The 13124-nt window shown below is 34.8% G+C and overlaps 1 protein-coding gene across 6 annotated transcripts in view; it reads right to left on the bottom strand.

Annotated features, from left to right (window-relative positions):
• The window catches only part of SYT14 (synaptotagmin 14), a 210706-nt gene that overhangs the window by 129881 nt on the left and 67701 nt on the right, over positions 1-13124 (bottom strand). For 3 of the 6 annotated variants that reach the window (XR_007411798.1, XM_049112072.1, XM_025429831.3), the window contains exons 1-3: positions 11929-12053; positions 8501-9754; positions 4679-4894 (exon numbers count right to left, since the gene is read on the bottom strand). Coding sequence is in view for 5 of the 6 variants with exons in the window: in XM_049112072.1 (XP_048968029.1) it covers positions 4679-4894; positions 8501-9431 (1147 nt within the window). In the remaining variant the exon portion in view is untranslated. Of the gene's footprint in view, positions 1-4678; positions 4895-8500; positions 9755-11928; positions 12094-13124 lie in introns of those variants that run through there. The other 3 variants (XM_049112073.1, XM_025429834.3, XM_049112074.1) reach the window with 1 other exon arrangement.

Genomic DNA, 13124 nt, shown 5'->3' with positions numbered 1-13124 from the left:
CAGGGAGTCTGCTTCTCCCTCTGCCTGTGTCTTGGCCTCTCTCTCTCTGTGTCTCTCATGAATAAATAAATAAAATCTTTTAAAAAAATGTACATTTAAGAATATTTTTCCTCTACCTTTGTAATTCCCTTTAGTTACCCTCAATCTATGTATCAGTTAACTTTGATCTTATAAACTTAACAGAATAATATGCAGAACAAAAGGAAACATAACCTACCATACCTATCCCTTTACATCTTACCTCAGAAAAATGAACCAAATCCTACCAAGAGAACTACACTCAGCAGTCCTCTTAGGTGGCCAGCCATGAAGTGAACAGTGTCTCTGTTGAGTTAGCCACACAGTGGAACAACCACCTGCTGGAGGCTCAAATGTGTATTTGAAACCAAATCCATCTCCTTCCCAAATATATGCCAGAGGAGGGTTACCACTGTTGGGCTGGAGGGAGAAGGTGAACACTATGGTTACAACCCCCTTCCACTACCTCTCTTCCTCAATTCTGCAAGTTGAAAAGGAAAAAGTAGTTTGTAAGAAAGTGTGGGCAGCAAATGTAGGCTTTCTGATCACTTATTCTCTTCTTAACAACATTCGATCTAATTTGTTATTTTAAGCAGCTAGATTTTTAATTGAACATTAGTGACCAACTGCTATTGAAGAAGGGGGCTTGTTTGAATTCTTATCCTCCCCAGTCTACAGGCAGCATTCAAAATTCTCCTTCCACGGCTGATAAAATACAATATTCTCCTGATTCTCCATTTTATTGCCTTTACTTTCTCCTCTCTGTTGAAGTGACACTCTTAATTCTCCTGTTAAAGGAGGTGATTCCTATTAAAGGAAATGGTTCTCTAATCTTTTCTCTCCATACATCCTCCTTCAACAGTTAAATCTATGCCCATGATTTCTACTTTCTTAGCATGCATCATCTGAGAACCTCTTTTTCTCCCTAAACCCACTCATGATTTCAAACTCCATGGTCATTTCCAACTGCTTAAATGTCCTGCTTCATTATATCTATAAAACCACTTCTATGTCCCACCCCCAAGCCCGTACTTCCAAAAGAAAACATCCTTCTCTGCACTTTCTATTTATATTCATGACCTCATCATTCTCCTAGTCACACATGCTAGGACCCAGTGTCATCTTTGACCCTCCCTTCTTTCTAACATTCCAAATACATTCAGCTCCTAAATCTGATAAACTCTACCTCTATAATGTCTCTCCTATCCTACTGTATTTCTATTACCACTATTGTAATTCAGATATTTACCATTTTCCACACAAACTACTCCAAAGACTCCATAATTGGTGTCTTTCTCTATAGTCTTCTTATTGTTAAGTTAATCTTTCTAGGCACATCCTTGATCATGATTCCTTGGTGAAAAACTTCCAGCGAGTTCTTACTGGCTAACAAATTAAATCCAATTGTCAGGGAGGTACTCCAGACTTTAGACTTATATCTTTCTTTCAATTTTGCTTCCTATTCTTGTCTCTGTCTCCACCCACCCACCCATCCATCCATCCATCCATGTTGGAGCCAAATGGACTTCACTTTGTACTTTGGGGTTTGAAGTTCCATCTAAAATACCTCTACTTAGTCCTTTCACCAACTTCATACCCATTCTTTAAAGTTAAATTTAAATGCCATTTTCTCTAAAGTACTCTCACAACTTTTGCAACAGATGATATTTACTCCTTTCCTCAAAACTTTTTAGAACTTTATATATACTTCTGCTTCTTTGTATGTGGGCATGTTAAAAATTTATTAACACTTGAAACTGCTTTTACCTAAGACCTTAAGAGCTCTGAAATCTCCCCCTCCAATCAAATTCTCCTTTCTTCCCCTACTCCCACTAAAACTATTTTGAGCTCAAAGAGACTTTGACTTTTCAATAAGCAATAACCTATGATACAGAACTATTCTCCTAGTCTATTGTTTTCTTACATTAACACTTGGTCATCTCTCCATCTTAAATCCCATTTACAGCATTTTAATAATAAGGATATCCATCTCCACCTGGACGTTTCAGACATTTCCGATTTAGCATGATGGAAACTAAATTATTTCCTCCCACACAAACTTACTTCTCTAATGCTCTATGAACTAATTAAAAACCTTGGTTCTTCACTCACTGCACACATTCGATCATTCAAGATATACTGAGACCATCCTTAAATCCACAAACTCTGTGTCCCCAAACTCACTGCCAATGAAGATCTCATCACTGTTTATCTCACTGGTCCTTTCTAATTCCAAAAGTCCTACTTTCAATCCATTTTCTGTTACAACAGTTAAATAATCTTATTTTTTTTATGGTTAAAGAGTTTTTATTTAAATCTTCCTTAAATACATTTCTAAAAGTGCACATTGTTCAGCTGAAAAACTTTCCAGGACTGTATTATTTCCTATAATACAATAAGCTCCCAAGCATGGCATTCAATCCTATTACCTGCCCATTCTCCAAACAGATCCTGACTTAAAGATACTAAAATATATTCTCATTTACTCTCATGCAGTCACTATTCCATGGCTGTTGAAATAGTTTACTTAAGTCCAGTTTACCACTCTGTGAAGACTACAGTAAATTTCCCCACCTCCCAAACAAGAACTGAGGCACTTCCTCTGTATGTCTACGGCACTTTGTTCATGAAACTAAAAGACCTCTTATCATATGATATTACACATATAGTCAAATGGTCCTCCTCCTCTAGTCTGTGGGCTCTCTGAAACAACTTTGTTTTATTTATCTTTACATCCACAGTATACAGTATGGCACATAAAAAGCTTTCGACAAATGTTTATGAAATAAATCTAATTTCAGAATGCTGAAAATCAATCTATCCTCGGTATCTTATCAATTAATTTAGAGTAGAAATGGTAGGAAAGTAGAGATAGATCCTAAATATACAGGTAAAATGAAAACAGAAGGTGACTCCAGGACATTTGCACCAGTTCCAGAGCTTAGGGCAAGAACACAAGAGCCGCTGAGGCTATGTTTCTCTCCTCATCACTTCTCGCCCAGATAATAGAGCCATGCTAGAAAAAGAGAACTATGGGGAAGCAATCAAGACAGCACAGAAGTCCAGGGAGTGAGGGAGATGAAGCAGTGAGGAGGAAAAAAATAAAAATTCTAAACTTAAGCTGTGAAAAGGGAAGCATCTAGGGACACAAACGACAAATGCAGGACTTGCTCATGACTGTTCACTCTCATCACCAGCACTGCTCTCACTACCCTCAGCTATAGTTACCATTTACTGGTCACTTACCCACAGGGGCCAGAACTCTGCTGAAAACTGCCACCTATACCACTTAATGTTCATGACAATCCTATTAGCAAGGTATTATCCACATATTAGAGATGATGAAACAAACCTAAAAACTAATAATTATACTGCCCAAAGTCTGTAGCTATTAAGTGTTAGGTCGCAGAGCCAGAATGTGAACAAAGATCAGGTTTAAAACCCATTCTCTTTCGGTTTTACTATTCATGAGCCAGGAGTGTAAGAGGTATACATATGTGGGCACTGGCTTTACTGCTTTACATTACTCAGTTATCTTGGTAAGCACATGTTTGATTTTCTCTAGTACGAGTAAGGTATTTTTGAGGGTAGAGTTTAATATTTTTTATTTCTTCCCTTGTATTTCATAATGAGCTTTCTATATAGTAATACTCAGCATTTGACTAACTTATTATAAATTGTGTACTAGTAGAAATAAAAAGAAGGTACATCAACCATTAGCTAGCATTAAGGTGAATTAAAAAAAAAAAGATGATTTAGCTCCTTTGACAACTCTACATGCTGGTGTAAGACTTTAATCAATAGTAATAGGCCCTTAAATACAAACCACAGCTATAAAACTAAGGACAGTTTGCATTTGATGTAATAATAAAAATCCCAAGATATATTGCTCTTTTCTTCATATCTGAGTATAAGGATAATAATTACTAGGAGTACTCATACATTGTATCAAGCATGTGAGCAACCTACTGAAAATGTGGAAATAAATATGCTCTAATTAATGGCAATTTACTTCCCTTATAGAAAAATGTAAAAACATGTCAGAGTGGACGTGTATCTTCCACAAAGGTTGAGTTTTATACCAATGTCAGTACATGAAGCAAAAATCAATTAGAGACAAAATAATCCTTGAAAATTCCTTAGGTCATCCTTAAAGCAAAATATAATACAGTAGCAGCTCTCAATCCACCTTGGACACTTTTCCCCCTACGCAGACCAGATCACCATTTCTTCTGCTGTGTGCCACATCCAGTATTTGACTTCTGTTTAGGGGCCACACTGAATGAAAAAGCACACACTGACACACCAGACTGACATTCAACACTATAAATACTTAGATTCTGTGAGTTCCTATGCCAGGTATTTAGAGCCTGATTTCATGTGAGAACAGCAAATTCACACCTTCTGCCTCATGCTTACACTGTGTAAAGAGAAACAGAATTATTTAAATATTTAAATTATTTGGTGTTTTGCTTTTAGGTGTTTTGGGTTTGGGCTTCAGTCCAAAGATCTAAATTTCAATAAACTATATTCACAGAATTGTGACCCTGTTTATCTCGTGTTCACCATGCAGCCACAGATGCCTAGAATTTTAGGCACAAGTAATCTAATACCATAGTGTGTGATCTAAAAAAAAAATAAAGTAAGTAACCTGTGTTACCTTCATCTATCGATGCTTCGCTACTGTAGCCATCATACTCCGCTGACAGAGGACTGTATTTTTGTCTTGTTTCCCAAGCATAGTTCTTTTGTCTCGAGTCAGCCAATGGTAGTCTGGAATTGTGTGTTCTAGACAAGGCTTCATGATATTTACCCAGTGCTTCATCTTCACTTTCAGAGGATGAACCATGCTCATCTTTGTCCATGTAGGAATTATCTATTTGGAATGACAGGGAGAGCAAATCAAAATTTTAAGACAATAGTGTATAATGATTTTGATACACACACACATAGGCACACAAAGAGATAGATGTCACATTTTTCCATATACACATGAATATACATACACAATAAATAAGTGTATTTAAATAAGTATAATTTTTTTATTTAAGAAGCCTGAAACTTTATATTTTCATATTTTTAATAGAAAAAGATAAATCTGTATATTCTAATTATAAAAAATGTTAATCTCAGGGATTTTCCAATCATGTTACAGATCAAGGAAATAACAGAACTCACCACCTTACACAATTTTTTTAAAGGATCAGTAGCACACAAAGAGACTTAGAAGTATTGCCAGTACATATGGCCCTGATTCAAATAATTCATGTTACTAGAGACATTGTGGTTATCATCTGGGTCCAAATTTTCAAGAATGATCATGCTTTGTGCTAGGAGTAGAACAGAGAAATGAGCAGACATATACTATTGGTGGAATTATCACTGGTACAACTCTTACAGAGATCAATTCAGCAATACATAACAAACTCTTAAATCTGCACATTCTGTGATTCATTTCTAGGAATTTACCAATCACATTTCTAAGAATTCGGCCTAAGAATTAAAAGGTGAGCAAAGATATATAGTTCAGACAATTCACTGCATTGCGTTAAACAGCAATAGAAAACAAAAATAAAATACAATCTAAAGGTCCGTCACTGGGCCTTGGTTGAGTACATGATGATGTATCTATGCAATGATGTAGTATACAGTCACTGCAAATGAGGAGGTGAACTTACAGGTACTCACAGGGTAGAAAAACTACAACATCATGGTGAGAGAAAAGAGAAAGTTATAAAACAGAAGGTGTGCCTACATTCTCATTTAAGCACACACAGACACACTCCCACATGCAATACACAACGACACATGCAGTGTTCATATGCACATATGAAAATATGTGAAAGGATATAAGCTTATTTTCTGTGAAAGGGGGAATTACTAAGAAAATTTTACTTAAGTATAACCAAATTTAAAATAAATTTTTCAGGACATATAAAACTTGTATTACTCTTAAAATAATAGTTAACTAGTATAATAATAACAACGAGTTGCTACCATTTTTTTTCAAGTAAAAATTCTGAAACTGCACTATGTTGAGGTTCATTTAAACTAAGATGCAAAAATAAAATAAAATAAAATAAACTAAGATGCAACCTTCTTAGAATGATAAACAACCCTGAAAGATACAGACACCACAGCACGTAGACTTTGTTAGTTCAGTCTAGATACTATTCTCTTTATAAACATTTGAGATCATCTATACTAAAGGGATCAAGGTTTGAAATTCAGGTGAGAAGACACAGAATAAGTAATTTTAAAATATGGTAGAGAAATGGTCTATTTAGAGTCAGAAGTAAAGGAAGCTTGGATGTCACTAGTCTAAATCTTCCTTTTTAATTCAGTAAGAGAAAGCCATGAAAGGGTCAAACTGTGACCAGTGTCATATTCTGCACTGCCCAATATGCAGTCACTAGCCACATGTAGCTATTCAATTTAAAATAATGTATTTTAAAACCCAGTTTCCCCAGTGCTACCAGCCACATTTCAAGTGCTCAGTAGGTGTGTGTGGCTACTGGTTACCATGTGGGCTATATGAAGCTTTTCAATCATTGCAGAAAGTGCTGTTAGATAGTAGTCTGGTCTAGAACCTGGACAGGTCTGGTGTAGAACCTGGGCATGCTGACTCCCAGCTGAGAGCTCTTAGCACTTTGTGGGCTACCATGGTGGTGGTCTCTAAGAATCAGGAGAGCTCTGAGAAGGGTAATTAGAAATTCTGCTGTCACACTTCGTCTACCACAAAATATTACCCTAAAGCAGTCCTGCATTCAGAAATATAGAAGGAAATTTTTCTTTCTCTCTCTCTGAGAAAGCTCTCATAGAGACGTCTATGAACAAACCTAGAACACAAACACTAGTAATACTGATACTACTATAGTTCAGCTATATGAAGAAGTAATCTACAGGTCAAATGATTCAATTCAAATGATTTTTAGAACATAATATGCTGAAGTTTAGTACTGACCATAATCCAGAATACCTGAGATATTCTTGGGTTTTTTTAGGAAGCAGCATGCTTCTGAATGAAAACAAGTCAAAACAAAATTAACTCTATACTGCTACTTGTGTAGCATTTATTACTACTGTCTATTGTTATTCTCTGAATAAAATATGTATTTTACTTTATTTTATTTCTTTCTTCTTGCTACTTCAAATAATAAGGCTAACAAAACCAAACCAACGCTACCCAAAACCACTGAATTTGGTAACTGAAAAGCTGCTAGAAGAACAGACTCACTCCAACAGGGACATATTTCCAAAAACTAGCTTTCTTTTTTAATTAGTCTATCAATCCCGGATCAGCCTCTACAATATCACTTAAAAATCATTTATATAATTGATAAATAGCAGAGCCTGATTATGTATGAAGTCATGCAGAACTGAAAATCTTCCTCATTTCTACTGCCACTCAGATTTTTGCTATTTTTATAAGAATCTAAACTTATAGAACAGTGTCAGATACATATTTTTAAAATAAAAGCTGGTATACTTTTGGCTTTTTGATCAGATCGACAATAAATGGATATAAGTGAAGGATTATCAAGAGTAATCATTAGTAGTATAAAGCAATTCTGCAACCAAACCAAATAACTGTTAGCTCATTATTTTAAAACTGTCACAAATATTGTGGTTGAAAACTATAAATGATTAAATGGAATCTTAGTTCTACATAGAGAACTCATGAAAAATAATAGATTGTTCACATATGCTCACTGTAACACAGAAGTCATATAAAATCCTTAATATGTGGCTAAATGAATAGACACATAATCTGAAGCATGTTATTCAATAAAATAAATTCTAGGGGTGCCCCGGAGGCTCAGCCAGTTGAGTATCTGTCTCTTGATTTTGGTTTAGATCATGATCTCAGGGTCAGGGGACTGAACCCCACACCAGGCTCCAAGCTCAGCACAGTCTGCATGTTCCTCTCCTTCTCCTCCTCCCTCTGCTTCCATTCTCCTTCTCAAATGAATAAATAAAGTCTTTAAAAATCAATAAATAAAATAAACTCTATTGTTCTAAAGGGAAAATATAAAACACTTGATACAGATTCTTATTGGGATAGACTCAAAGGGCAAAATAGTATAAAGGTCTCAGGGGTTAGTTAACAAAATTATAAAATTTTAAAATTCAACTATAGCATACTAAATACACTCCAACTAAAGAATGTGTACTATTTAAGAAAACTATGTAGTTTATGGTTGTATAATAAACAATCATTAAGAAAAATTAGGGTCACTGAAAAATTGACCAAATTTTTAGTGGTGTACAAAGAACATTAATGCTTTCAAACTGATTGTCAGGAAAAGAAAAAAAAAAAAAAAAGAATGACCTTAAAAGCATCTCTCAATAAGAGGATTCAAGAAAATCTTAAAATTAGATATATACACATGTAGAGGAGAGTTTGGAAATTTGGATGTTTTTTTAACTTAAAAAATCAAGAAGAAAGTTTATCACTTAAACCCACATTAGGAGACCTCACCTTTTCCTGGTATTAGTTTAGAATATTTTTCATCTTTACTCCTTGCCGTTCCTTTGTGGGCAGAAATGGCTTCATTTTTCTTTATTTTTATGTCTCCTTTCACTTTGTAATATGCTGTTGGATTTATTTGTTCTTTGATTTTTCCGTGTAACTTATCTCGAGAATTAGCTGATAGGGCTGGATGTATGTCTTCTTTCACAGTGGGTTTCTGTATCGTATGTCTGTTGCTTGCCAAAATATCTTTTGGAGAACACTCATTTCCTGACCACTCATTCCCTTTGGATCCTTTACTTTTAGTATGTTTTTCAGCTTTCTTTAAATGATTTTCTTTCATTTCTTGAGATCTTACCTCCTTTAAATTCTTACCATTATCAGGAATTCCTAATCCAATTTTTTTACATCTGTCAGTACGTTCAAGTTCTTGAGAAGCAGATCCAGCCCTTGCATTCTGCTTGATAACTGAGATCCCACCATCACTCAAGTGACCTTTCAAAGAAGAATCACTACCAGCATTACTGCTGTCTTGAGGTTTTGGTGGAGACTGTTGCCTATCATCAATATGTGTGGATACTCTTTCTTCATTCATTCCTTGATCTTGCTTTTGTGAAACTAAAGTATTGTAACAACCGCTTCGATTTGCTCTGTGCTCTAAACTGGACTGTGTTTTCTGACAGTTAGTGTCTTTGTAGAATTCTGGTGACACAGCATTTGCTTGTTCAGAAGCATCTGCTACAACTTCTGCTACTGCAGAGCTTTCTTCTTCTGGGCGAAAGCCATTTATCATATTTGTTACCTGTTCAGCAACCGAGTCAGTTAGAGTGTAGCCGACTTCCCCAACAGCCGCGGTTAGGTCCTCTACAGCATTACTGATCGTGTCCACCAGAGAAGACACTGAAGGCAGATTCTGCTGGAAAGTTTTGAAAAATGCCATTTTCTAATCCCTTATTCCTAACAGATGTGATAATGGAATTTCCTCTTCTCAAAATATCAACCACTTTGGAATATGAATTTAAAATTGACTTAAATGTTGTTACTCATGAGCTCAGTATTATTATTGTGCATTGTGGCTTTTAATCTTTCTGTAAATGCATTATGCATTGAAAGAAACACGTCGAAGCAAAGACTCTTCCAAAAAAAAAAAAAAATCAAACCACTTGGCTTAAATGTAATGACATTTTTTCCCACTCCATAGCTATCATAACAGCAGCAAGACAATATTTTCCCCTCAAATACTACTGGTTTTTTATTCTATACCTGCAAGAAGAAGTATAAAAAGGATTTTTATTATGGACTTTTAGTTTACTTACTGAGAGTCTACATAGGGGAACTACCCTATATTATTAACAAACTACCAATATCATTTCAAATTAAGACAACTATTAAGGGGGAAATATCTAAGCAATTTGCACAGAGGTCAGAATAAAGGAAAGAGCAGAGAGTAAACATCTGCAGAGTGGCTACCAAATGCAAGGCATTGTGATTTACAAGTCTTATCATACCTGATCTCACAACAACTCTAAGAGGTAAATATTATTCCTATTTAATAAGTGAAAAAAAAAAGGCTCAGAAAAAGAAAGAAGATTCCCAAAACCTCTCCAAAAGGATCCTCAACACCAGAATTATTTTTCTAATAACAGTGAGAGGATATTTAACTTTTTCATTTTCATTTGCTCATAAATGAAAACTGGAGTTTTTTAGAGGGTACACAGCAGACTGAATGCAGAAGCAGATAGGAGAAAAACAGCTGGTTCTTCTTTGCCAGTCATTAAAGAGATTTGCAAAAAATATGAAACAGTGGCATTCTTCACACCATTTGCAGGGGGAGGTAGAAAATATATAATTTTTAAGTTAAAAATATTACTTATGTTTAACATGTATGTAATAGGCTTATTGGGGTTTTGTGGGTTTTTTGTTCCAAGTTCTTATTTAAATTCTAGTTAGTTAACATATAGGATACTATTGGTTTCAGGAGTAGTATTTAGTGATTCTTCACTTACATGTAACACCCAGTGCTTATCACAACATGTCAGTGGGTTTTTTTTTTTAAAACAAATAAATTGATAAGAATATTTTTTAAATTTTCTCAGTTTTAATTTCTAATATGGTATGTATCAATAGCTATAACTCACATAAACAAAAGCTCTTTGGGGTCTTCAATAATTTTTAACACTGTAAAGGAGTCATTAGACCAAAGAAAAACCAGAAATGCTAAACAAGGGGACTCCTGGAGGAGGCTGCCCAAAGAGATACCTTTAACCAGTTCAACTCTACACAAATGATCAAAAAAAGCAAGACTGAACTATGATAAATGTTAAACTTAAATCAAAAATCACAAAAGCACTAGAGTTTCCTTCCTAGAGTCATAGATGTAATTCAATAACCAACAGATTTTTATAAACAATGATGCTACCACTTTCTAAGTTACCAGAAGTACAAGAAAAACCTCTCTCCAAAACAGTACATGGAGAAGAAAAGCCAGGTTTTTCTGCTAATGCTCTCCAACATTGTTCTAAATTAAACACCTTGCTTTTATAATTCTCAACTTGCTTCTGCTACCATTTATGTAAGCCTGTCTTTGGAAACAGCAAATAAAGAACTCTTAAAATAATATAAAAAAATTAACTCCAGGGATCCCTAGGGGGCTCAGCGGTTTAGTGCCTGCCTTTGACTTAGAGCGTGATCCTGGAGTCCTGGGATCGAGTCCTGCATCAGGCTCCCTGAAGGGAGCCTGCATCTCCCTCTGCCTGCTTCTCCCTCTACCCCTCTCTCTGTCTCTCATGAATAAATAAATAAAATCTTAAAAAAAAATTAACTCCGAGAACACTTTACATGAAAGAACAAGATTACAGCCCTCATCTCCCCTAGTATATAGTAGTAATAAGTGATAGAAGGTGATATAATGCCTATAGTACCAAGGGAGGGAGAGGAACACTAACTTTTATAACCAGACTTTATCTATACCACTTTCTCCACAATAAAAGTATCCACCAGCTGAGAATTAAACAGCAGAGAAAGAAAAAGAGTGAATACTTTCAAAAGCCTTTTATGGGGATATGGGAGAAAAGCTCTCTAGAGTTATCTGGACAGTAAGATTTAAGCTATACAGAGCAGAAAGATCTTTCCTTCTTCTTAAAGCATATCGACTCACACTACAGTCTCAAAAGCATGCCTTAGATATGAAAAATAAAAATGTCATCTTCTGATAGTATACAATTCATCTCTGTGTGATATATTAACATTCATGAACAACAGAAAGAAAATTGAACATAATTTAATAGTTTTTTTTTTACTCACAGAAAGGTGGTTCAAATGTTAGTTTACAGAATGTCATATATATATATATATTTTACCATATATATTTAAAAAAATAATGTAACAGAATGGTATAGATAAACAGAACGAAGAAGAAAAGCAGTAATGATACTTACAGCTTTTACCTTGTGAGTCCTTCCTTGTGATGGAGCCTGGACCAAGATCTGGAAACCCGCCAACATTTTCAAAACAGAACTTCTTATTAATATAGAGAAAAAGGAGCAGCATCAAGACAATAAACACCCCAACAGCTGACAAAAATCCAACTGCCTCTGGAGATACTAGAGAAAAAAAAGTCACAGCGGTAAGCATTTCTTCTTCTCTAAGCTACAAATAAGAAGGAAACCCTCACACATATGTTAGACTACTGCCTTAGTTGAATTATACTTTTTAACTGTCATAGTTTACATAGGTTTATAAGAAAAACAAGCTACACAGCTTAATGAGCTGTTCAATTCATTTAACAGTACTTATTCAAATCTAAAAGTTTCTGTATAAATTATACTGGAGCAATCTTAAAAGACAGTAATCTATAAAATAAATAATAAATAAATAAAATATAAAATAAAATGAATATATTTAATCCATTTAAGAGTATTACAAAAATTTTAGCACAAAAATTAGAAAAAATATTTCCCATGCACAGGTATCTTAGCAAAATTTATGAGAACACATATTATTATCTCTAAAAGTTTCAATGGCCCGTTTTATTTAATAAACTCTGGACTTTTGAAAGTTATGGGCTCTATGATTATATTCCAAGAATTATTAAGAGTTAGCAAGTTAACACCATCTCAGGAAGAAGAAACAGCAAGTGCAAAGGTCCAGAGAAAGAGATTACTGTATGTCCCAGAAACACAATGGATCTTTGTTATAATAAACCAGATTCTCAAGAGAATCTGATCTCAAGAGAATACATGAAATAATACATGGAGATTTTGTATAGTAAGAACAACAACAACAAAATCTGCAACTTCTTCAATCCTCAGGCAATCTCTCTTTCAACCTTTGCATTACTTGTCACCATACCAGTCATTTGGAGTTAAACGGGAACTATATTTTTTTTATCCTTCATGCCTTATATTTAAATCTCAAGTATTAGTTAAGAATGAATCCTAAGCCTCAAATATTCTCTACAACCTACAATCTACTCTTTCTTCTTCCACTGCTCCAGCAGCAGCTATAACGTCATCTCCTTCAAGTTTCTTTCTCTAATCAGAAAAGCTATGGCAATTAGCATCTATAACTCATTTGTTTACAATGAAGTCACCAACCAGTCCAATGAAGGACTGTTTTCATCTCCTAACTTTTC

The sequence above is a fragment of the Canis lupus genome, chromosome 7 (assembly GCF_003254725.2).
Source record: "Canis lupus dingo isolate Sandy chromosome 7, ASM325472v2, whole genome shotgun sequence".
NCBI lineage: Eukaryota > Metazoa > Chordata > Mammalia > Carnivora > Canidae > Canis > Canis lupus.
This window is presented reverse-complemented; position numbering and strand designations above follow the sequence as displayed.